The 26,692-nt window shown below is 47.2% G+C and overlaps 1 protein-coding gene across 1 annotated transcript in view; it reads left to right on the forward strand.

The window, feature by feature from the left end:
* The first annotated feature begins 1,296 nt into the window (after positions 1-1,296).
* Kiaa2012 (KIAA2012 ortholog) overlaps positions 1,297-26,692 on the forward strand; it is an 87,298-nt gene continuing 61,902 nt past the window's right edge. The window contains 10 exon segments of the mRNA XM_042054269.1: positions 1,297-1,380; positions 2,965-3,231; positions 11,192-11,321; positions 11,324-11,350; positions 13,965-14,113; positions 15,594-15,728; positions 16,451-16,622; positions 17,984-18,117; positions 22,708-22,876; positions 24,825-24,971. Of these exon segments, the coding sequence (XP_041910203.1) occupies positions 1,297-1,380; positions 2,965-3,231; positions 11,192-11,321; positions 11,324-11,350; positions 13,965-14,113; positions 15,594-15,728; positions 16,451-16,622; positions 17,984-18,117; positions 22,708-22,876; positions 24,825-24,971 (1,414 nt within the window).

Below are 26,692 nucleotides of genomic sequence, written 5' to 3' on the forward strand. Positions count from 1 at the left end.
GACGCTAGGAGGTCTGAGCCTGCCTTGGGGTGGGGGTGGGAGGCGTTGCCAAGGTGGAGAAGGAAGCCCGAGGTAGGTAGGCCACAAGTTGTTGCACTTCTGAATACCAACCAGCAGGGGGCACATACACAAGCCGTTTGATTTCCCTGGTCAAAACTGGGTCCTAACCAGCCACAGGGTCCTCTGGCTTCCTGGCCCCCACGGGCTTGTTTTGTGCTGACAGTGTCAGCATCAAAGAGAAGCAAGCAAGGGTGCCAAGTGACATTCATTATGCAAGACAGTCACACCTTGCAGGACATTTAACATTCTAGGCCCAAGAGTGGTGTGGTATGGTCCTGGTCTGTGGGGAGTGGGGAGTGCAGGGGTGGTGTGTGTGTGTGTGTGTGTGTGTGTGTGTGTGTGTGTGTGTGTGTCTGTGTGTGTCTGTGTGTGTGTGTGTCTGTGTGTGTGTGTGTGTGTGTGTGTGTGTGTGTCTGTGTGTGTGTGTGTGATAAAATGCCCCCCATTGAGAACCAGAAATGCAAAGAAAGTCAGAACTTGCCGGTGTCTCCCAGTCACTCACACAAAGCAAGCATGAGTAAAATGAAGCCTCCTATCGAGTTCAGGGGATCCTGGGGCACAGCCAAGGGACACATTCACAAGTGGCTTTTGGTGACCTAGAGGACGTCCCCGAGTCTGTTAATAGTTGGCAGTGACAGACTCACATGTCAAGGGACAGGGAAGAACGTTGTTAAAAGCAAGATAACACCCATTAGAAAAAGACAACCCCAACACAGCTTCCCACCCCACCTTCTACCCCCAGGACTTGGTCTGGTCCCTTCAATGTCCAGTGGAACAGCTTCCCACCCCCACCCCAGCCCGTGAAGCAGCATGCCTTTGCCTGGGTTAAAGGACTTCATTTCCCTATGCTGTCATAGCAACCAGGAAACAACCTCCCTTCACAATGAGAAGGATGTGGTGCCTTGGCCCAGATTCGCAGATGCATGTGGCCCTGTAGCAAAGCAACCAAGGTCTCAGGGACACAAACAAGGGCTCACAGGAGCCCAGGGTATACAGCCTGCTATCTGAGGAGCCTTGCAGTTCCGCTCTCCTCCCCACAAAGATGTGCTCTGTCTAAACTGTGTGGCTGGAAGATCCTGGGTTTCTGTGAGAGGGGAAATACATTTCATAAAAGGCCCAATGTTCAAGGTCTCCTTTGGTTTGCTGTTGAGCTTTGGAAACCCTGAGGCGTGACCAGTTTTCAGCCTTCAAAACCGAGATGAACTGCTCTTGAGAGGGTGTAGTCAGGGAAGAAACATGCTTGGTCTCTCTCTCCTGAGCCGGGGACACGGGAAGTTGGTCCAGAACAAACAGAAGTTGGAAGTCTATTTTGAACCAGAGGTGAGTCTTAGAACTTGGGGGGTAGTAAGGGGAGCACATTTTGAGCATGGGGAGGGACGTTCTGTCTTCCCAAGCTGTGTTTTGGCAAATTTGGAGCCAAGATGGTGGCGGTCCACTGGCAGATCTTTCTTTTTGCCTGACCCCCATAATTGCCACGGGAACAGCCTGCCTGGCTCACCCTCACGCCCTACTGGCCTTTGCTTGAGCCTGAAGGAGAATCTAGATTGTCTGGAGACTGAAAATTTGGTTTAGACCAGAATTCCCACCTGGTCTATAGACGATATTAGGAGAACTGACTGCTATTGCCTCTTAGGAGCTGAGCTCAGCGGCTGAAATGCTGGGGTTTGGGTTTTTTTTGTTTTTTGTTTTTTGCCTTTGGATGGTTGTTTTGAACTTTGTGGAATTCAACCCACAGGATTCATATTTCATGGAGGACAAAACAAATCTCATTTTCGGAGATTTTTTTAAAGAGGTAGCATAATTGAACTCCTGAGGCCCACCAGGAAAATAAACACTTTGGGGTACTTTGTAACTTCATAGGTCCAAACAGAGAGCTCTATCCTTGTGGAAAGTATGCCATGATATTTGACCTTCACTGTGTTAAAAGATATATAAAGTTTCAAAGGACTTCAGTGGCCGATGGCATACACTTACAAAGTATATAACTCCTTTATAGGCTCCTATATATAGCCAAATTAGGCAATGTTCATGATCTGGAATGTATAGGTTGGCCCTCTCTGTGCGTAGCTGAAATGGTAGTGGGCTGGAATAGTTTCTCATATTTAAACTGGCTACTCGTCCAAGTCTAATTGCCAACGCATCTATCGTCCTTGATAGTTCTGACTGCTTGCTTGCCTACCAGGAGATGCAACTGGCCTGTAACCTGTACTGTGCTCTGCAGAAAAGTCTGTAGGCAGGCACGGATCTCCTTGAAAGTTGCGTGAATAAGATGGATTTGTGTACTAAGTTCTACTAACTTTTGTTATTGTGTTGGATTTTTCTCTGTGTGTGTGTTTTAAGATTTCTCTCATTATTTTTAATTAAATGTAGGTGTGGATAGGATTACAGAAAGTGGAAGGCAGAGACTGACCTCACACACGCACAACTGATGTGGGATTTCCCTCTGTATGCTGTGATTACCATTCATTAATAAAGAAAACTGCTTTGGACCTATAGCAAGGCAGAATTTAGCTAGGCAGGGAAAAACTAAACTGAATGCTGGGAGAAGGAAGGCAGAGTTTGAGAGAAGCCGTGGAGCCACGGCCAGAGACAGACAGGGTGAAACCTTGCCGGTAGGCCACGAGCCTTGTGGTAAAATATAAAATACTGGAAATGGGTTAATAGTTAGATGTAAGAGCTAACTAGCAATACAGTTAAGTGATGGGCCAAGCAGTGATTTAAATAATATAGTTTCTATGTGATTATTTCTGGAGTCTGGGCATCCAGGAAACAAACAAGTGGCCTCCTACAACAACACATAAATAAATACACAGTTTAGAAAGCCAAAAACTTTGCACAGACAGTATTGGTTACAGAAGGATTTTCCACAGTGTCTCAATCAATGCATTTTTCCTTTCCTTAAAGGACTATTTGAACTGGAAGTCCCCGGAAGACTATGTTCTGGTCAGCAAACCCCAGGATGGAGACAGTGCCAGCCAGCACTCCTGGAGCCTCTTTCTTCCTAAGACCTTCAGCACAAGAAAGGGGGCGCTGATCCTGTACTCAGAGGGGCTAGCTGTGTCAGCATGGACACCCAAGGAGAGGAGAAGAGGTCACCGGAAGAAGCCAGACCTTGAACTGCACACGCTTCAAGACCTCAAAGAAGCCATCTTGGCTTATGGAAGGAGACAGGTGGGTTTGGGAAAGACGCTAGTGATGTGTTCATAAATGCGCCTGCAGCTTTGAATGCAACTTCTTGGTCCCCAGGGAAGGAAGGCATGGAACTCAGACCTCCAGCTTTGTCTATAAACCAAGAACTACTGTCATGAGGCTCACAGATTGTTTATGGGGAAACTTCAAAAGCAAAAGGACTCTGGTATTATCAATTTACATTTCTCTTTCAGTTACGGGGACATAAAACCCTTTCCACACCAGACTTAATCAGAACCCATGAAACCCTGCCTCACAGCCACGGGTATCATAATTCAACCTCTGATGCTCCTAGCTTGTGGAAATGAGAATTCTTTATTTACCTTGAGTCTTTTGGCATCAGCAGAAGCTAACTACTCTTTCCATCCTGCATTTACTATTAAGGGGAATCTCTGCTGTCCTCTTGTTCATTCTGTCTGAAGTGCTGATATGCATGCATGGCCCCTGCTTTCTAAACCACATGCATCAGCCCTTTGGCCGAGGCCCTGAGAGAGTCTGTGAAGGTGTGTCACTCTGAAATTTTAGATTGGAGATGGTGGGGCAGGGGTGGGGTTATTCCCTTGTTTCAAAGGCTTTCAGTCCCAATAAAACTTTAGCTTTTGATACCAGGCCCTTCACACACTGGCTCTCTCTTCCGTGTCTACCCCTGTGTCCCACCATCTCAATGATGGACCCTTCAAATCCTCTCCTAATGCAGACTAGCTCGCCCCAACAACCCCTTTCTCAGCTCAACTTTTGTGCATGCTTCTGGATAACTCCGACACATCCTTCAAAACAGATCATGTCACCTCACAATCTTCTTCCACTTCCCTGGGCAGAAACACACCCGGCTTCCTCCTTCCACATCCCATGGTGCGTTGGAAACTAGTCTCTTAGAGCAGCCAATGGGATGACATCTCCTCTAGGGCAAGCACTGTGTGAATTCATTGTGCACGCTTTCAGTGTTTCTTAGTTTCTTAGTCTCCCACTGTGGTTACCAGTCATCTTAATCACATATCTTACCACCTGCAGACCCTCCGAAAGGAAAACCTCTACTGTCCCCTCCCTCTCTGAAGTAATGGCCTTGACCAAACACCCCACTGCCCTTTACCATGAAGTCATAAATTCTCGCTGAAAGGGAAATACTTGTTAAATGTTTACTGTGAGTTTAAGCTATTGCTTAGTTTGATCGTCCCAATGCCCCTGTGAGATGCAGGTTTTCTCAGCAACCTTCCTTGTCCACACCATATCTATCCTTTAAAGACAGGATCTCCCTGTGTAGCCCAGGTTGGTCTCCAATACTTGACCTTCCTGCTTCAGCACCACGCTGGCTCTTTTGCAGACACGGAAACCAAAGCTTAAAGGAGTTGTGTGTCTTGCTGAGGTCAGTGAGTGACAGAACCAGGATCCAAACCTGGGTCTGCTGACATTCCACGGCTAGCATGGGCATCCTACTGTCTATGAACTTGAAGGGACTCCAGAGGTCATTGTGCCTGGCCTGTTTATTCTCTTGCTTTGCTCTGTTTATGGGGTTGAACACAGGCGTCATACAATTCCAGAGACATCCATGTCAACATCCCAGCTCTTTGCCAGTAGGGCATGTTGGGAGAAGACCGGGAGAGGAAGAAGGGAAAAAACCTGGAGAGTTCTCCTTCCATTCTGCCCCAGTTGACAAGAAACAGCTGCAGTCCCACACCTGCTCCAGACTCTTGTGGGTGACCCTTGACCCTGCTCTTCTCTTTGTCCTTCTAGAAAAGGGTGGACTCAACTCCCCGAGACTGCGGGTCTCAATGTTGCCTCAATATCTATTTGACTTTTACACACTCCAATCACCTGTAAACAATACCTTAAATCAAATTCCTTCTGTGTTTAAAGTTTGTTTGTTTGTGAGGGTGCAGGTATGTGTGTGCTTGCGTGTGAGAACACACATATCATGAAACACATGTAGAAGTCCGAGGATAATTTATGCAAGTCACTTCTCTTCTTATACCTTGCTAAGCCTGCATCCTCCTTGTTGCTTCTGCTGCTGGGGTTCGTTTTCCAGCCTAGCTGACCCAAAAGCTCCCAGACAACGCTCCTGTCTCTCCCTCCCATCTCACCCTAGCAATGCAGGATTACAGATGCATGCTAAAGCACCCAGATTTTTTAATATGGGTTTCAGGGATCAAACTCAAGTCGTCAGGCATGCACAATTAACACCTTTACCTACTGAGCCATCTCCCTGACTCTGGGACGATTCTATATCTTAGCTATTGCTGCCAAAATAAACGTAAGAGTACAGGTATCGTGATTTTATTTACTTCACACATTGCCAAGTAGTGGGTTTGATTGTGTGATGGATCTGCTTCCCATTCTGTCCTCCGTAGCAGCTATGTACTGATTAACATGCCCATCCACAATAGTAAGATCTCCTTCGCACCGTACCTCACCAGTGTTTGGTATGCAGCCATTTTTGTCCTTTTTAAATATCATATTTTCTATCTGTTCTCAAACTCACCACATAGCTGAGAATGACCTTGAACTTCTGACACTCTGGTTCTCATCTCTAGGGTGCTAAGTTTACAAATAAGCACACCATGCCTGGCTTGTCCGGCTGGAGATAGAACCTAAGGCCGTGACATGCTAGCAACACCCCATCCCCAGCCCTTATGTTTTCGGCTTTTTAAAAATTGCATGCATTATGCATTATCTTATATGTGCTTTTGTGTGTATGAGTAGTTCAGAGGACAACTTTTGGGTTCTTCCCTCCTACCATGTAGGTCCCAAGGGTTGAACCCAGCTTACCAAGCTTAGCATCAAACACTTCTATCCCATGAGCTACCTCCCTGGATCTTTTTATTCTTTATAACAGTTTTTCTAATTGGGGTGAGGTGATCTCTTATTGAAATCTTGATTTACATGTCTCTGCAACTAATGGCATTATGCATTTTTCTTATAAATCCCTTGCCCGTTTTAATTTCTTTTGAGAAGTGTCTGCATAAATCCCCCCGCCCCCCCCCCCGCAGAGACAGGGTTTCTCTGTGTTGCCCTGGCTATTCTGGAACTCACTCTGAAATCCAGGCTGGCCTGAACTCACAAAGAACCATTTGCCTTTGCCTCTAGAATGCTAGGATTAAAGGTGTGCACCATCACCGCCTGGCTAATTGCCCATTTTTAAACTGGATTCTTATTAACTTTTTTGAGTTCCTACTATATTCTGGATAGTAACCCTTTGTCAGAAGAAATACTTTGTATTCTAAACACTTCATTTTGCAGGCTTTTTCACTCTGTTGATTTGCTGTGCCAGAGTGTGTGACTTTGGAGTAATCTCATTTGTCTAACTGTTCCTTTGGTGTCCGGGCTTTTGGCGTCTTCTCGCCGTGACTGCCTCTGACTGGGAAAGTGGCTTCTTGGAGGAAGAAGAATTTAAACAGAATCTTGTAAAAATAGAGACATAGGTGAGCAGGAGCCCAGAGCAAGGAGAGGGAAACAGGGGCATCAGCCAGGCATGGACTCTTGGCTTGCAAAATACATCTGGAGAATCTGGTGAAGGCTGAATTGTGGAGAGCTTTACCTGCCAGCCCTGGCGTTTCTGGGCATCTCTCTTCACCCCCTAGGGACTTTTACACACAGAACCTGGGCCACTCTCTGCAGGATGGTAGCAGCTGGCTAGCCTGGCCATTCTGACCTTCCTGGTGCCCTGCCACCCTGAGCAGGCATACAAGCCCTAAGAACAGCCAGCCGCCTTCTATCCTGGGATGAGTAGACAGGACTGCAGAGGCAAGGCTAGGCACAGGGGCCTGGGAGAGGCAGCCTGTCAAGCAAGCCTCTCATTAAAGGCGGAGCGGCTCACAGGCTGGTCTCTGAATGCTAATTACTCGTCTCAGAAGAAGCCAGCAGAGGGTTGACTGGCAAAGCCAAGGCAGGCTGAGCAGCCTGAACCCACCGCAGCCTCCTGCTGTCCTGTTTATTTCCCTCATCCAGAAACTCCCTCCCAGGCTCCCTTCTGTCTCCCTCTCTGTTCTCAAGTAACCTCTGAGTGGGTGGTTACTGTGGAGGATGCTCTTGGGAGAAGAGGACTCGGAAAAATATGGAAGAGAAACGGGTGGGTTCCGTAAGTTTAGTTAGATTTCCTCTTTATAAATATGATCTAACCATATTGCTAGAAATTTGATTTAAGTTAATATAAAAAATGATGTGCATTCTTGAGCCCGGCAGTGTAATATTGCTATTTCTAACATTTTAATATTTTCTTTCTGTCAGCCTTTCCACTGTCATTATGTATAAGATGCACTTTTAAGAGGTTGTAATTACTCTGGGGGTTGGAGATATGGCTCAGCGGTTAAGAAGACAGGCTGTTATCCCTAAAGGTTCTGAGTTCAAATCCCAGCAACCACATGGTGGCTCACAACCATCTGTAATGAGATCCGGTGTCCCTTTCTGACATGCAGACATACTTGCAGACAGAATGCTGTATACATAATAAATAAATAAATAAATCTTTTTAAAAGAAGAGGTTGTAATTACTCTAAGTCATTCTTCCATATTTTGCCTTGTTTCTACCCACGTTATGCATATTGGAATAGCTCTCATCCTAACCGGCCTTCTCAGTGATCCTGGTTTTCCCTGAATGCATCTGTTCATCCCATGAGGTGGCTTTGTTCACTACACAGGTGTCACTCAGGAAATTACCAAGAGAAACTGAATGAGAACTTAAAGAAACTGGAGTTGGCAGAAAAATCATACATGCACACACACACACACACACCAACCCAGGATGCATGCATACACACACACCAACCCAGGATGCACACATGCATGTACACACACACACACACCAACCCAGGATGCATACATGCATGTACACACACACACACACCCAGGATGCACACATGCATGTACACACACACACACCAACCCAGGATGCATGCACACACACACCAACCCAGGATGTCTTTTTCCTAATCCCTAGACCCTGTTAGTATGTTACATTATAAGGCAAAGAGCAGAGGTTGAAGTTGCAGATGGAATTGGGGCTGCTAATTGAACGGACTTTGGTTTGCTGAGGATTGAACCCAGGGTCTTGGACACGCGTGTCAAGTCTCTCCCACTGAGTTACACCCCTGGCCCCTGTGTTTTGTTTTGGTTTGGTTTTGTCTTGAGACAGGGTCTCCTCCTATAGTCCAGGCTGCTCTTAAACCGACAATCTTTCTGCCCCTACCTTCTGTACACTGGGATTACAAAACTGGGTCGTGCAGTCTCTTCAAAATGCAAAGGATTCTGGGAAAGGGGTTCAGTTAACAAAAAAAAAATGAGCTGGGAGTCTGCGAGGAAACAGCAGCACAAGGAAGAAGGATTTCACAATTTTCCGTAGTTCCCCACAGCCTGAGCCAGGAGAAGAAAGAAAGGCTAATATTGTCGACCACCTACTAGAGAGAAGTCTAGAATACCATTACACACACCTCGGCCCGTTGCTCTTTCCGCTGAGGATGCTGAACAAGATGAGTTGGGAAGTAATTAATTTGCCTAAGGACACGTGCTCAGCAGGAGTGGCTCTCAGAGTTGCTCTGTAGTCTCCTCCGATGCTGGGGGAAATGACACGTGTTCATACGGCAAGGCAGACAGGAAGGAGACCAGGAGGACTGAGGGGAAGCGAACCCTCACCTCCCCAGGTCCCTAGGAACAGGCTTAGGAAGGGATGGCTCACGTGATTTTATGCACAGCACCTGAAAGCCCTGAAGGAGGGCTGGCAAAATGACTCAGCCAATGGGTGCAGTACCCCAGAACCTGCTTGGTGGAAGAATAAAACAAGGCTGTCCTTTGACCAGCACATACCCAAGCACATACGTATACACATATATACATGTGTTCGGGGATACACATACACACACACATACACACAGAGAGATATATAAGCAAAGCTGTCCATTGACCAGTACACACCCACGCACATACATATACACATACATACATATGTGTGTACACAAGTGTGTGTGTGTGTGTGTGTGTTCGGGGATACACACATAAACACACATAAACATGTGTGTACGTCGTGTGTTTTCAGGGATATACATATATACACATACACATATACATATACATATATAAACAAAGCTGTACATGCCCATGCACATACATATACACATATGTACATATGTGTGTGTGTTCAGGGATACACATACACACACACACACACACACACACACGTTTCCTGAGGCAGGAAGATCCCAACCTCAAAGCCCGCCTGGGCAGCTTAACAAATCCCAAGACAAAAAGAGGAAATAGGGTGAAGCTGGGGATATTGGTTGGTAGTGGAGCGTTTGCGTAGGTACCGTGCGCGAGGCACTAGGTTCCATCTACAGTTTGGGCCGTGGGCAGACCTAAAAGACAGAAAGTGGGTTCATCTCGTAGATGAGCTTATGTAACTTACTTAGGTGACCGAGAAGTGGTGGAGCAGGGAGTACAACTGTGCGTTCACTTAGTTACCAATTTCCAAAGAATGTCTTTCTGGGACCTGTAAAATCAAAATCTCGTAGGCCGCGTGACTCTAAATACCATGAACTTCCCACGCCTCACATGAAGCTAGCTCCGCCTTTGGAGACTCGGAAAGGCTTGAAGACTTGCCGTATTCGTAAGGCAGTGTGAGCGGTGGATGCTGACACCCTGACCATAAATCCAGGGGCAGACTGTCCCAGGCTTTCTCTTAAGCTCCCGTCCAATTCTGCGGGGCATTCTGGACCCGCTCCGTGTCTCCTGTGTTCGTTTTTCAGGCTCAGCGTGTCTGTAAGACTGGAGTGATAGATTTCTCAGAGGTACAAAGGGCCTTGCTGCCTGTGGAACTTAGGAGACATGGAGCCTCTGATTTCACCAGCCCCATTACTCTCCAGACTTTGGTCTTTTTGATACGTGAGCTAACATACTTTCTTTCTCGTTGTGTTGACCGTTGAGTCGGGTTTCACTGAATCCTAACAAGCTTGAGCATGCCGGACTCTAGTCTGAGCTCTGACTCTCCAGGACATCCGATGGAGCGCCTGCTTCAAACCATCTTTTGTTCTTCTGTTACCGGGATGCTACCTGGAGCTGAGTCCCTGGTGCATCGTTGAGATTAAACGTCCTTGGGGAACAGGAGGTTTTGTACTGATGAGAAAAGCTCTGAGTTCTGTCTGACTCCACGGGTGCCTGGTTTGAGCCTGCCCGCACTCTGTTGTGGTTTAAATATAACCAAAGTTTCCATGTGAGGATTTATAAACTCTGTGAGGCCCAGCCTGGAAGGCGCTCTGTAGACCAGGCTGGCCTTGAACTCCCGAGTGCTGGATTAAAGGCGTGTGTCACCACCGCCTGGCTATTTCACGGGCTCCACAAATCATCCTCAGCTTTTTCCACATCACTTAGAACTCGTGCACCTTACAAGGATTATCCTGCGGTAAAAGGCTTCCCATACAATAGAAATCCCTCGGCAAGTATTAGACGTCTCTCTGTTCCCCCTGTGCCTTGCACAGAGGGACTGAATTTGGGAGGGAAAGTCCCAGAAAACTCTCTCTGGCCGAAACAAAACGCAACAGGGTCAAATATTTTCAAAATGTCAGGCTCCCTGTGAACCCGGACAGGCACTAAGGGCGGAGGTCGCTGCGCACTCTCCCACTGCCTCGGGGCCGTTTTGAAGAGACCGACAAGATTTCCACTGTCGAAGGAATTCTCCCCGAGGCTTTATTCTTTCCTAATGCTCTCTACCAAGATGGGGGTCTGGCATTTGGTCCTTTCTCCTTCCTCTCTGACTGCGTGTCTTCAGGAGCCTTTCAGGGCTTTGCCCTCTGGGCTCTTGGATTGTGTTTATTAGGCAAGGCATCTGTTACTGGTGCCTTCTGACCCCTCCTGGAGTCTCTGGATTGCTGGTGAGGACTGGGCTAACCGTCTTGCATCCTAGGAGACTCTAGGAGACTTGGGGCTCAGCCACTGTGCTATTTCCTGATTGGTTTCCCCACAGAGGGAGCAGGACAGAGCCTGGCAGCCTTACCTCTACTTCCGAAGCAAGCCAGAGAGCCAGACTCTACGGCAGATCCAGCCTGGGTATTCAGCCAAGAGATATCTCCGGGGCCTTTTGCGGACATGGCCCCCGATACCATGTACAGACTTCAGTGCGCAGGTCAGTGGGGAAATGGGGGGGCGATGAACTCCAGTCTCCCTGCACCTCTCAGTCTGATGTGAAGGTGTATTCCCACTGATGCCAAGAAACACCAGGATTTCAGGTCCAATTCTGCGCTAAGGGCAAAGTCCCAAGCTTTGTAGTTCACAAGTCTCTATCCCAACTTCTGCCTTTATCTTTGCTGACATTTTGGAGTGGGGCCAGCTGAGTACTTGCCCCCCCCCACACACACACACACCGCTCAACCTCACGTTCTGGCAGTCCAGTCCAGACTTGCTTCCAACCTACTCTACACCGAAGCCTCAGAGACCTTCCACTTAAACCCACGGTTCACAAGACAAAAAGGAGGGTCTAAGACGCAAAGTATTTATTCGTCCAAGGTCAGTCAGCCAGAAACAGAGCTGGACCCAGAAGGGCAGATCCTTCCTGCACCCACAGCTCCACATTCTTCCAGAATTCATAAGTTCCCTGTCTGAGGTCATCTCAGGTCCTCTTAAAGAAGGCAACTTTGGGGGCACAATCCCCTCAGGAGAGAGAAGAACGCCCCTCCTCCTGACAGAACCCCAAATGCACTCTGTAGACTTAGGAAAACCTGAAGTGGGAATTTGAGTGCCAATTTGGCACCTGCACCCCACAAACAGTGAAGCTCACAATATTTGGGGACATATTTCTACTCAAAAGTGTTCATTGTTTATCTGAAACTTAAACTTAATTGGACATCGTGTATTTTAGTTGCAAACTGCTGGAGATGAGAGATGAGTGTTAAGACATGCCAGACCTCACTCTGCTGCCTTGGGTTGCCTTCAACACCAGCACACAAACCAAAAATTCTGGCTTGCTTCTTGTTTTACAGTTTACCTGGGGAAGGAGCAAAACCATTCCCTGCCCCAGTAAGTGGGGGCTTGAAAACGGAATGAGAGATGTTGAGCTTGTCTGGCACCTGATTTTAACCTTCAAGGCAGTGCCATGGTTCCAGGCCGTCCTTTTTGCTTACCACTTGTGAGAAAGAGCTTTCTCAACCATAAAGGGCTGTCACTGGAAGGGGCCACGGCAGGGCAAGCTAACCATCCCACAGCCTGGCCCAGTATCCTCAGAGGTAGCAGCCTTCAAAAAAACAAAAAGATCTCACATACATACGTGACGTCATCCTAGCATGTGTGGACTAGAAAAAGGGTGCAGGGACCTTGTATTTGTGAGCCCCTTGCTATACATAGCTCCTTGTTAAAGTCTCTAAAAGCAGCAGCCGGCAAACCAGCTGGTGGCAGAGGTGGTGGCACTCCTTTAATCCCAGGAGGCAGAAGCAGGTCAGATCTCAGTGAGTTTAAAAGGCCAGCCTGGTCTACAAGAGCGAGTTCTAGCTTCACCCCTGTCTCAAAAATTAATTATTAATTAAAAATAAATAAATTAAGTAAGCCCTCGAGCGGGAGGAGCAAGGGTGAGACTCCAGGGAGAGGCCGGTAGTCCAACAGAATCCGACATTCTCGTCCGCTCACCTCATAGTGTTAGCAAGTTCTCTAGTCTCTTCTGGCCACCCCGTGATGAAATGACCCCACTCTCCAAGTCTGCTTCTTCTCTTTTTCATCCTTTCTAAAAGCTTTCTGCTTATATGTTTGTTTGTTTTGTTGTGTGCTTGTCTTTGAGACAACGTCTTTCCATAGATCCCTGGCTGGCCTGGAATTTGATGTCTAGATGTCTGGCTTCAAACTCGTAGACATCTCCTTGCTTCAGTCTGAGTGCTGGGATTAAAGGCATGAAGCCACCATGCCCAGCTTTAAAAGTTGTTTAAATGAACGTTTATGTCAGCGTACAGAGTAATGGGGTTCATGAACCTTCCCACACGTCATTAGTGAAGGCTCTCATTCCTTCTCCTGTCTGACTGCTCCTCATCCCTCATTCTGCACAGCTGGTCCCTCTTCTGCCTTACATCATTGCCCTCTCTACCTTCCACCTCCCCCTAGACTTTTTCCTGCCCTCTCGTGATGCCCCTTTTTAGCTTCCTCACCTACATGCACATGCGTGCACACACATTTATGTAAACAAACACATACAAAGATTTTAATCTAGATGTCCCACCCAAGCCTGACTCTTCTACAAAGGCTTTTCTAAAAGTTGTAGTCAATCCTGAGCTTCTGGCCTCATAGCACACTGATACTCAGCGCTAGAGTGGAGTCCAGAGAGATCCATCTCTCCAACCGGCTGTAAGAAATCCAAGACTAGTTCCTCCATGTCTAGCCTAGCAGACCGTGGGCGCTTGGTCAAACTTCAAGAAGTGCTGCAGAATGAGTAGATTAGGTTTAGAAGGCTGAGTGGCCGAGTGGCAGACAGAAGGAAGCACCACAATTAGCTCTCTTTTTGACAAGCCTCTTAAGCTAAACACCTAGGAAGCAGTCATGTTTTTGTTTGTTGTTTCCCAACAAGTGACCTCGTTCTTGGGAATGGTGAAGCAGATGAGAGTGCTCACAAAACGTCTGAGTTTTCTAATCCTGCTCATCTCTTGACTGTCCTCTTAATGTCTGTTCAAGCCAGACTTCTGCGAGGTGGGGAACGTCTAGTTTCTCCTGCACTCTAGACTGGTCCTTCTCCTTCACATCAGTAGTCCTCACCTGCCCCTCAGGACATATCAAGGATTCTGGCGCTGCTCCAGGATGGTCATCTTGGATACCCAAGAATCTCAGACCGCAGCAGGATCTCTCGGGTGTTTTCCCCGAAAATACCATCTCCATGCCTGTCTAACCCTCCGTTTGGGGGGATTCAACGGAGACCGTCTTATGAACAAGGTACCTGCTCATTGCTGTGTATTACATCCTTCACGTGTGTGCACAGTGGGGGTGTGCATGTGTATGTGCACGTTTGATTGCGTGTGGGCACACGCGTGTAGGTGGGTGTGCCTGTCCACACTGGTGTGGCTGCTTGCTAAGGTCTGAGGGCTAGAATCACTGCACATTGCTCTTCCATCTTACCCACTGAAGCAGGTTTCTCAGTCAAACCCTAAGCTCATTGCTAACCAGCTTGCCTTGGGGATCCCTTGTCTCTAACCTCTGAGGCTGAAATTCTGCACAGGCTGCCTTACCCACACAGCGTTTAAGTGAGTTCTGAGAATCCGAACTCGGATCCCGAAGCAAGCATGGCTAGCACTTAAACCACTGAGATGTCTCCCCAACCCATACCTGTTGATTGTGTGACCAGTTTACAGATACTTGGATATTTTTTTTTAACAGCTTAAAATAAAGTTTTGCAGAATAAGATTTAGGGGTTCTGGTTACATCGTCTTCATCTGGAAGATGCAAGGGTCAGTCTGGAAAGTGTGACATGTGTGTTATCCAGGAGAGTGGCAGTTAATCACGTGTGTCTAGTGGGCATTGGAACGTAGCTACTGCAACTGCAAAACTACGTTTTTAATTTAGTTCTGATTCATTTACGTACAAATAGCCATATGTGGCTCATAGCTACTGCTCTGTACAACACAAGTCTAGACTTTAGTGTTCAGATTTCTGAAGTATCTTCTCTAATATTATTTTGTGTTTGTTAGTGAGTTGGCTTTAATTTTTAATAAATATTTTGAGACAGAGTCTTACTATGTAGCCCAGACTAACCTAAAACTCACAGTCCCCCTGCCTCAGCTTTCTAAACGCTGGGATTGCAGACATATGTCACCACCTAACATTCTTTAATCCTGTGATTTTTGTGACAATGCTTTAAAAATATATAAATCTGGGGGCCATGAATCCGTTTTCTTCCCCAAGAAAACCACCAGGAGACACCCAGGAATTCCAAGGTCAGGTTTGCAATTCGGCATCTCAGTGGGTACAGGTCGCCACACACAGTCACGCATCTCCGTGGGTACAGGTCACGACACACAGTCATATATCTCAGTGGGTACAGGTCACGACACACAGTCACGCATCTCCGTGGGTACAGGTCACGACACACAGTCACGTATCTCAGTGGGTATAGGTCGCGACACACAATCACACTGCCCCCCAGGATCCCTTGCCCTTCATACAGAAATGGTCACTGTTGTTATCTGATTTGAGGCCCAGGCACCTCTATAAGGAAACGAGGGCAAGAAACCAGGATCCCCATTTTACAAATGAGGAAACGGGATCCAAGAAGCAGCCTCGCGTTCCTGACATCCGGGCAGCAGCCTTCTGACTTGGTAGTTGGTCCTGGCTGCCATTTCCGTGAAGGCTCCGTGATGTGTCTGTTCCCAGCTGATCCACTATCGCTCTACTGCAATCCGCAGGGCCTGGAGAAAGAGGAAGCTGGCACGGGCGCTCATGTGGACCAGGGCTCTGCCACCCAGAACCACAGCAATCCGGGGACCCACCCGACACCACTCAGGAAGCAGTCACGGCAGGAAGATGAACGCCAGGCCGAGGTGCGGTTTCTGTCAGGATCCCCTCTGCTCCTCTTGACTTCAGAGTCTCCCTGACTCCCCGCCCCCATCTAGGTCTGTCTAGAAAGATAGAATTGTGGCCTTAGCCGTGGTCTATGTTCCTTAACTAGTTGTAATAGCTAGAACTTAACCTCCAGCCTCCTGAATGAACTCCTCAGCAGGATGGAGTTGTGAGTTAAATGTAGAAGTGCTTTCTAAACTCTGAGACTCTGTGTGTATGTGTGTGTGGTGTGTATGTGTATGTGTGTGTGGTTGTGTAGTGTGTAGTGTGTAGTGTGGGGACATGGGGGTGAGAGAGATGTGTGTGGTGTGTGTTAGTTGCACAGAGCAACTGAGACAGTATCTGTTCCTATCTCGAATAATCTTGTTTGGCTTTATGAGGTCACATGTCAAGGAGAGCAGGGGCATGGAGAAGCCACACTCCAGAAGGGGGAAAGAGATTCTAACGATATAAAGATCATGGTTTAAGGCTCTTCATCCTGAGTTTTTTTTTATTTCTGCAAAGCACTGTATTCAGACATGACTGTATGTCCTTCCCTTTTGGTCAATAGTTTCATCACCGTAATAACAGCGTTAGAGATCGTGATGCCGGGCTTGTTTCTTCATTCTGCAGAGAGACTTCACATCCTTGAACCCACAATGCCTGGGTACAGAGCCCGCTTAATCCCCTTGTGTTTATAGCCTGTGTGTCTGTTGTCCCCTAGGAAGCATTGATAGAGAGCCACCTCCATGTCCTCGCTCCGGAGGAAAGCCACAATGAAAAGACACAGCCGGCCTCCAGGAAGGCCCTTGGGCGGGTCCACATCAGTCAGCTCCAGCTTCCTAGCGACAGAGACCTCTTCACGGTCAACAGCGGTGCCTTACCCAGGGTAGAAAGCAGGTCTCATCCGTCTGAGCCTGAGGGTCTATGTTGATCTAAGTGAGCTTATGCAGAGTTCCCTTGAGAACACAGGCTCGCCAGATGCAGCTTCTTCTTGCCGCTCACCTTGGAAAATGGCAGGGGTGGGGGGGGAGTTAATGTGGGGACGAGACCCTGCCGGGCTCCGCTTTGCCTAGTGCTTAGCCACATGGATTCTGCCATTCAAGTGCTGAGTTTAGGATCTCAGACACAGGGCTGGAGAGATGGCTCAGAGGTTAAGAGCATTGCCTGCTCTTCCAAAGGTCCTGAGTTCAATTCCCGGCAACCACATGGTGGTTTACAACCATCTGTAATGGGGTCTGGTGCCCTCTTCTGGCCTGCAGGCATACACACAGACAGAATATTGTGTACATAATAAATAGATAAATAAATAAATACTAAAAAAAAAAGGATCTCAGACACATTGTTTAAGGTTGATGAGGCCGTTTCCCACTCCGTGGGATGAGGATAACACGACTTTGAGACCCCCGTGGGGATTGCACATGTAGAACACAATTTCCTTTCTGTTTTCACTTCTTGTGCTATTATCACCATTCTTCCTACCACCACCCATACTCAGTCACAAGCGCCCAGAGAGTGAAGACGGGGGGTCCCCTACCTGCCACGGCAAAGCCGTGGCCATCTCAGTAAACCACGCTCTCCCTCATTTTCTTCTCATCGGTCAAATTTGCATAAAACTTCTATTTTCTAGTCATGTATATGCATTTAATTACATATTCATCCTATACATAGAAAGGCTCGCGAGTTAGAGATGGCGGTATAGACTTGTAACCCCAGCACTCAGGTTAGGGATGGCGGTATAGACTTGTAACCCCAGCACTCAGGTTAGGGAGGGCGGTATAGACTTGTAACCCCAGCACTCAGGTTAGGGAGGGGGGTATAGACTTGTAATCCCAGCACTCAGGAAGCGGGGGGCGCCAGTTTAAGGCAGCTCTGCATTACATGGGGAGTTTCAGCTAGCTAGTCTGGACTATAGTATGTAAACCCCTGCTTAAAAAATAAAATAGAGGGCTAAAGAGTTGGCTTCATAGTTAAAAGTCCTTCCTGCTCTTCCAGGAGAGCTCATTCCAGTTCCCATCACCCACACTGGAGGGTTCACAACTCTCTCAACCGCCTATAATCAGCTCCAAAGGATCTGATACCCTCTGGCTTCTGCAGGCATGTAGCATGTATACACACACACACACACACACACACACACACACACACACACACCAAATTTCTAAAAGAAAGAAGGAAAAGAGTAACAAGAGTTAAGATCCAGCAGTTCACCCCATCCCTGCAGCTGACACACTACCTGTTTTTACAGATAATCAAGGGAACACGCAACCCCACAAGGCCAGAGGCAGCTGCTTGTCCCAGGAGCCTCCTGTTAGAGGGTGCCTTTTCCCTCCTATACCATCTGCCATGGGCTCAGAACAAAGAGCCCTTGGGGAAACAAAGAAAAAAAAGGTAGGGAAGTGTGCGTGTGCCTGTGTGTACGTATGTGTGTGCATATGTGTGTGCACGTGTCTGTGTGCATATGTGTGTGCATGTCTCTGTGTGCATGTGTACGCGTTTGTGTAGACAAGTATGTATACGTGTGTATGCACATGTGTGTATCTGTGTGTGCATGTGTCTGTGTGTGTGCAAATGTATGTGCCTGTGTGTGTGCACATGTGTGTGTCTGTGTATCTGTGTATGTTGAATTCCATTCTAGAAATTAAATAACTTGGAGGGATGTCTCTGAACTCACAAGGTGAAGCTGGGATGAGGTACTGTGGCAGTTTTCTGTTGGAAATTGGAGTGATTTGGCACACACACCCCCCGCTCCGGCCCATCACTCCTGATTGGTTGGTTGAAGTTTTTTTTAATATTTATTTATTATGTATACAATATTCTGTCTGTGTGTATGCCTGCAGACCAGAAGAGGGCACCAGACCCCATTACAGATGGCTGTGAGCCACCATGTGGTTGCTGGGAATTAAACTCAGGACCTTTGGAAGAGCTCTTAACCTCTGAGCCATCTCTCCAGCCCCCCATCACTCCTGAGAGCAACAGAACCCTGTCCCGTGAGGAGACAGGGAGTCTTTCTAAACACGTAAGGCAGAACTTGAGCCTGTGAGCAGCTGCTTCACTACCAGTTACAAAATGCTAGAGAAAACTGAGCCGAGCTATTTCATCCAGTTAACACTCAGTCACCTTTGCTAATGTAGGATAATTTGGTAAGCGTATGAACTCCTTTCAGAGTCAAGAACAGGGGCTGGAGAGATGGCTCAGAGGTCAAGAGCACTGGCTGCTCTTCCAGAGGACCTGAGTTCAATTCCCAGCACCCACATGGTGGCTCACAACCATCTGTAATGAGATCTGGTGCCCTTTTCTGACCTGCAGGCATACATGCAGGCAGAACAACACTGTGTACATAATAAATAAATCTTTTTTAAAAAAAATGCCAAAAATGGGGCCAGCAAGACGGTGCAGCTTTAAAGGACTCTTGCCACCAAGCCTGACAGCCTGACTCAATTCCTGGGACTCACACGGTGGAATTACAGTGCTAACTTCCACAAATTATTTTTTGACGACCACGGGCACAGTAGCAGGTGCCCATTCACATATAAAATCAGTAAACAACTGTGATAAAAATTTAGAAGTAAAAAACACCTTCTTCATTAAGGTGACTCTGGCCAGAGGCTAGAGAGATGACTCAGCAGTTGCCCTTCCACGGGATCAGGGTTCAATTCCCAGCATCCACATGGCAGCTCACAACCATCTTTAACTCCAGCTTCAGGGGCTCTGACACCTTCACACAGACACAAACGGAGGTAAACACCAATGCGCAAGAAATACAAATAGTAAGCCATTGAATAAAAGAAAAGATGACTCTGGCGATCTCTGACCTGACCCTCCCTCATGATTCTGTACGGGACTTTGGCATTTGAGAAGCATCAGTGATAGATAAGACACGTAGAAGAAACTCCAAAATGTTCTGCCCCATGGCGGCTGTGTGAATACGGACAGGCCACTATCATCTGAAGGTATCTCTGAAGGACCATACGCAATTTAGGCAAAGGGTGATACCAGTAAGGGATGTTGCTTTCATCATTCATTCTGCTCAGGACTGTCTGGGTGGTCCTGATCTGAGCCGTCTCCCGGGTTCCGTCAGGCCAGAGGTAAGAGCAACCTGAACTCCAGCATCATCGACCACGGGGATCAACAGGGGCCTAAGCTCTCACACCTAAGCCAGCCTGACCTGAGCCAGGCACTCGTTCAACACAGGAAAGCAACATTTTTCACTGTGTTAAAACCGTGTGTCAATTTCTACTTAGAATAAAGAAATTAAGGCTTGGCTTCTCGGCCATCCCTCACACAGAAGTCTGAGTTCCCACACAGCTTTTCTCATGCTACCCTTGTGAAACAGAACCCACAAGGTCCGTATTCAAAACAGGGCCGTTGGTGGGCAGCACCTGTGCGGGGAGGGTTTTCTAGGAACAGGATCTTGGTGTGTGTGTTTGGGGGGCTAATCATTTTATTAATGTTTCAAAATTATAAATATTGCTCTGCACAAATTGGATAGAATTTCCTTCCTCAATCAGTCCCAAACATGTAGGATGCTTATGTGTGTTTCTGATTCCTGGGTTTTTTTTTTTCCTTTTAAGCACTGGGGAAAAACAGAAAATCTTTATTTTTTTTCTTCCTCTGAACACTAGCACCTACACATCTCAAAGCAGTAAATTCATATGCTAAATATTGCGAACAAAAAGTGAAGTGTTCTGCAATTTCTGAATGACTGGAACTGGAGGTAATATTATACATATGGTTGTGAGTGAGTGTGTGTGTGTGCGCATGTGCGTGTGTGTGTTTGAGGATAGGAAGTAGAAGCCAAGCCAAATGAGTTGTTGAAGCTGGCATGATGACTCTTTAATTGTGTTCGTGTGACAACATGATCAGAGGCTGAAATTTTTCTGCTAGGGGCCAAACTGAGTGTTAAACACTAACAGGAAGAAATCCACCATTCACAAGGTAAAGGCGGGAGAGTTGTGAGTTCAAAGCCAGCCTGGATTACACAGTGAAACCTTGTGTCGGGAAACAGAGTCTGGGAAGGCAACTCAGTGGCGAAGTGTTTGTCTAACTTGCACCAAGCTCCACCCTCATCAACACACACACACACACACCACCACAGACACAGATACACCATACATACAGACATACCGTACAGCACAAACACCTCACACAAACATACATGTAGACTTACCACACACACACACACACACCACACAAACCATATACACACATATCACCACCACACACACCATACATACAGACATAACACACACACATACACACACACACACTGCACATGTCATAAAACAATCCATATTCCAAACACTACTGTGACTGCACATATTAATTCATTTATCCCCCAGCTTTTCAGCATGGTTGGTAAGACTTCTTCCTCTTATTTTAAGGAAGAAATTGAAACTTAGACATTACCAAAGGGAGCTGGGGGAAATCCTGTGGAGGATGGGGAGGAAAAGATTGTAGGAGCCAGTGAGGTCAAGGATACCACAAGAAAATTCACAGAATCAACTAACCTGGGCTCATCAGAGTTGACAACCAGAGAGCTTGCACGGGACCCACCTAGACCCTCTACATATATGCTACAATCGTGTAGCGTGGCCCCCATGTGAGACACCTAACAGTAGGAGTGGGGACTGTCCCTGACCCCACTGCCAGCTTTTGGGCCCCTCTTCCTGCTACAGGATTGCCCCATCCAGTCTTAATAGGAGAGGGGGTGCCGAGTCTCACTGCAACGTGTTATACCATGGCTGGCTGATATCCATGGGAGATCTGAAGGGAAACAGAGGAGTGGATAGGCAGGACACGCATGCACGCGCCCCCACACACACACATACACACACACACACACACACACTACTAGGAGGAGAGAAAGGAGGGGAAACTTTGGGATGTAAAAAAAAAAAGTTACTGAAAGATGTCCCGCAGTAGTGGCGCACACCTTTAATTAATCCCAGCACTCAGGAGGCAGAGGCAGGTAGATCTCTGTGAGTTCAAGGCCAGCCTGGTCCACAGAGTGATTCTAAGATAGCCAAGACTACACAGAAAAACCCTGTCTTGAAAAACAAAACAATACAACAACAAAAAGAAGAGAAGGAAGAGGAGGAGGAGAAGGAAGTGGAGGAGGAGGTGGAGGACGTGGAGGACGTGGAGGAGGAGGAGGAGGTGGAGGACGTGGAGGAGGAGGAGGAGGTGGAGGACGTGGAGGAGGAGGAGGAGGAGGAGGACGTGGAGGAGGAGGAGGTGGAGGACGTGGAGGAGGAGGAGGACGTGGAGGAGGAGGAGGACGTGGAGGAGGAGGAGGACGTGGAGGAGGAGGAGGTGGTGGTGGAGGAGGAGGAGGAGGAGGAGGAGGTGGAGGTGGAGATGGAGGACGTGGAGGAGGAGGAGGAGGAGGAGGAGGAGGAGGAGGAGGAGGAGGAGGAGGAGGAGGAGGAGGAGTTGCTTCCAAAGGGAACCAGTCCCATTCTGAGCCCCTTCTCTCTTCTCACCTGAGGTTGAACAGTGTTCTGCTCCTTGTTCCCTCTGCTTATCCTCTTAACAACATCAGTACGCAGAAGTCCCAGCCATGACACTTCAATCCACACCGTTCTCCCTGTCACAACAGAGACTATTATTCTCTCAAAGGCTTTTAAGGTCGGGAGAGGAAAGTTGGGGGCAGCCCAAGCTGGCTTTGAATTTGCCATTTGACTGTAGATGGCCTCGAACTCCTGATCCTCCTGTCTCCACTTCCCATGGGCTGGAATTACAAGTGTGGATAAAACTCAGAAGAGTCAGGCAGGCAGTACATATTTGGAGCTCCCTGGAGACATCAAAGCAACACTCCCAACACACACCAGAGCAATCAGCACCAGCTCCCAGCCCATCGATGACCTTTGCTCTCTTAGCAGCAGGAGAAACTGCAGTTAGTTGGAGTATCATTCTGCCCTCCGCAGGCAGCAGTTTTGATACCCGGTCACTTTGGTTTTGTGTTTAAACTTTCTCCAGGCGCCAAAGGCTCTGAAATTACCTCCTGTTTCAGAAGAATCACCCAGAGTCTTCAACCCCCTGAGGAGCCGTTTTAAAACCAATGAGCCCCCAATGGAGCTCTTCATTATCCCAATGGAGATTCATTTCCATGCCCCACAGGCCTCCAAAGAAAAGGCCTGCAGGAGAGGTAGGTCCCCTGCCCACGGCACTTCTGAGGAACTTGGTCAAGTCAGAAAGGGTTAGAAGTCGGGATCCCTGCCGGTCCAACCCTTCCAGACGTGATGGCTAAGTTTGTCCTCAGGAAAAGAGGAAACAAAGGAAAATCTATACCCGATTCCGTTGTGTACGCTGAGCCTTTCAATAAGCAGTTTATGCTTCTTCTAAGCTAGGAAAAGAAGACAGACAGATACATAAATAACTCCAGTTTACCTTAGATAGTATAAATGCTCTGGAAGCTTACAAAGAATTATGTAATACCAAAAGAAAAAAGCAACTAAAATGAAATGGGGGGGAACATTGTCCTAATTGGGATTACTATGGCAAAACACCCACCACCAAAAGCCTCCAAGTGGAGAGGAAAGGGTTTCTATTGCTTACATACCCAGTCACATTTCCTCCATTGAGGAGAAAGCAAGGCAGGGCAAAGAGGACAGCAACCTGGAGGCAGGAGCTGCTGCAGAGGCCTTGGAGGGAAGCTGCTTACTGACTTTCTCCCCATGGCCTACTCAGTCTGATTTGTTATAGAACCCAGGACCAGCAGCCCAGCGATGGCACCACCCACCATGGGCTGGGCCCTCCCCCATCAATCACTAATTAAGAAAATGCCCTACAGCCTGATCTCATGGAGACATCTTCTCAGTTGAGGTTCCTTCCTTTCAGATGACTCGAGCTTGTGTCAAGATGACATAAAACCACCTGGAACAAAAACCTTGATTAAAAAGATCAGAGAGATAGATATTATCAGACAACCTGGATGAAGCTAGTGCTTTAGGTTAAACATTAGATTTATTTAACTGAATTTCCTAGCAGCCAAACTAAAAGCAATTATTGGCTACTTGGACCTTCATTTTATAAAAAGAAAAATTTTGCTCAAAAGAGTCTTTTTTTGTATTTTTGTTCTTTGATTTTTTTTCAAGACAATGTTTCCCAGTAGCTGTGGAGCCTGTCCTGTATCTTGCTCTGTGGACCAGGCTGGCCTCAAACTCACAGAGATCCACCTGCCTCTACCTCCCAAGTACTGGGATTAAAGGTGTGTGCCACCACTGCCCAGCTAATCCTTTTGATTTTTTAAATTATTTCATTATCTAAAATACAGTCTCAACAGTCCCTGTCAGGAAAAGGCTTCTGTTCTAAGAAGATCTCTGTGAGAACATGATCTAGCAGGACAGGTCCAACTGAAGTAGGCACCTAGAAGAGGATACTCGACAGCCACCACTCCCCTGCCGGCCCACGTCATAGGGGAAATGCCCTAACTAAACTGTTTAGCTGCACCCTTGCTTAACAGGGATTCTTGCTCCTGGGACCTCACTGGTCAGTTTGGGACAAAAGATAACCCCCATTTTAAGGGACTCGGAGCTTCTAGAGACTTCAACAGAAATTGCCTCAGATTTCTTAGAGTATCGACTTCTGGAAATTTTACAGGAGATTGTTTTGTCGAATTTCTTGGGTAATGTGTCCCTCCTCAGCATCACCCAAAGATGGAAAGAGAAAGGGAGGGAGGGGAAGATGAGGGGAGGAAGGGACAGTCTGGCTTGGGCTGTGGCCCTTCCCTGGAACCAATCACTGTGGCTAAGATAATGTAGTCATTTTATAATCCAAGCTCAATCACATGGTCAACCCTGGAGTCACAGAATGGATACAGATTTACCCAAATCCCATTGTGCAATCACATGGTCAACCTGGAGTCACAGAATGGACACAGATTTACCCAAACCCCATTGTGCAATCACATGGTCAACCTGGAGTCACAGAATGGACACAGATTTACCCAAACCCCATTGTGCAATCACATGGTCAACCTGGAGTCACAGAATGGACACAGATTTACCCAAACCCCATTGTGCAAGCAAGGAAGAGATGGATCTCCTCAAAGACAAGGCTCGTTCCAGAAACAACTTATTTTCTTTGCCTTCTAGGTGCTCAGCTCCCTGACTCCGATCCAGAACCAGAAGAAGCCACAACTTTATGGCGGCCTCCCCTGAAGCGTCTGTACTTAGAAAGGCTCAGGGGGATAACTGTGCATCTCCCAGTGGCCAGTTGCCAGGACACACCCTCACCTCAAGGTAGTTCCTTTCTCCCTCCAGCATCTCATAGGAACCTCACTCTAAAAGGAGACAAGGCAAGACACAGGAGGGTCCTCCGCAGAGAGAAAGTCTTTCCGGTAGGTTAGTTCACCCCAGCCTCTTGAAGACGGCTGTTTTTCCGGCAACCACTGCCTTAACCCATGAGCTTCAACACAACTAACAGCGTCTAGCTTGGAAATTACTTACTTGCTGAATCAGCTCTCCATAATATTTTCTGGTTACATTTGTAAATCAGAGCTAAACTGACCATGTGTAACAGTTGTCACCTGTCTTCAGGGTCTTTTAATCTCTAAGAATTCTCTAGGCATGGTTTTGTCCTGTCCTGTGGATTGTTGTTGCTGATTTAGTTTAAGTTTGGCTTGGTTTGGGATTTTGTTGTTGTTGTTGTTTGTTTGTGGTGTTCTGTTTGGTTGTTTGGTTGGTTGACATAGTTTTTGGTTTGGTGTTGCTAATTTAGTTTAGTTTAAGTTTGGCTTAGTTTGGAATTTTGTTGTTGTTGTTTGTGGTGTTCTGTTTGGTTGTTTAGTTGGTTGGTTTGGTGTTGGTTTGGCTTATCAAAACAGGGTTTTTCTGTGTAGTCCTAGCTGTCCTGGAACTAGCTCTGTAGAGCAAACCAGCCTCAAACTCAAAGATCCACCTGCCTCTGCCTCCCAAGTGCTGGGATTAAAGATGTGTACACCAACCACCGCCAGACTTGGTTTGGCTTTTTGAGATGGAATCTCATGTAGAAATATGGCCCAAGCTGTCTCCAAACGCACTGTGTGTCTGAGGATGACTTTGAACTGTGGATCTTCCTGTTCTATCTCGCAAGTGCTAGAATGGCGGTTGCTCGCGGGTACATCAGGTTTCCAAGTTAGTTCTTATGACATCAGGGACAGCGTGTTCCACAGGAAGTGACACAAACTGTCTTTGGTCAAAGATGGTGTCTGCCAGATTTCTCCACTGTGAAAATACTGTCAGGAATGGTGGCTTACACCTCTAAACCCAGCACTTGGGTGGCAAAGGCAGGTAGGCGGATCCCTGTGAGTTCAAGGCCAGCAATGGTGTGGGAGGTTCTTCTGTCTATGTGTTGCTTTTATTGGTTAATGAATACAGAAACTGCTTAGGCCTATAGCAAGGTAGAACTTCGCTAGGCAGGGAAAACTAAACTGGATGCTGAGAAAGAAGGCAGAGTCAGTGAGAAGCCATGTAGCCCTGCCAGAGACAGACAGAGATGGAACTTTACTTGGTAAGCCACAGGCATGTAGCAATACAGAGATTAATAGAAATGGGTTAAATTAAGATGTAAGAGTTAGCCAATAAGAAGCTAGAGCTAATAGTGATTTAATTGATACAGTTTCTGTGTAGTTATTTTGGGGCTGAGCAGTCAGGAACAAGTGGCCTCCTACAACAAATTGACGCCTATTTGTTGACAGAGGTTTCTGTCCTACCTACTCCCACAGCTGTTCAGTCCCAAAGAAATACACAGAAGTCCACATTAATTATAAACTTGTTGGCCTATTACTCAGGCTTCTTATTAACTCTTATATCTTACATTAACCCATAATTCTTGTCTGTGTTAGTCACGTGACTTGGTACCTTTTATCAGCGAGGGAGTCTCATCTTGCGTGTTGCCTGCAGACTGACTCTTTCCTCTTCCCAGAATTCTTCTGTTCTCATTTCCCTGCCTCTACTTCCTGCCTAGCTACTGGATAATCAGC

This window comes from Arvicola amphibius, chromosome 18, assembly GCF_903992535.2.
Source record: "Arvicola amphibius chromosome 18, mArvAmp1.2, whole genome shotgun sequence".
Taxonomy (NCBI): Eukaryota; Metazoa; Chordata; class Mammalia; order Rodentia; family Cricetidae; genus Arvicola; species Arvicola amphibius.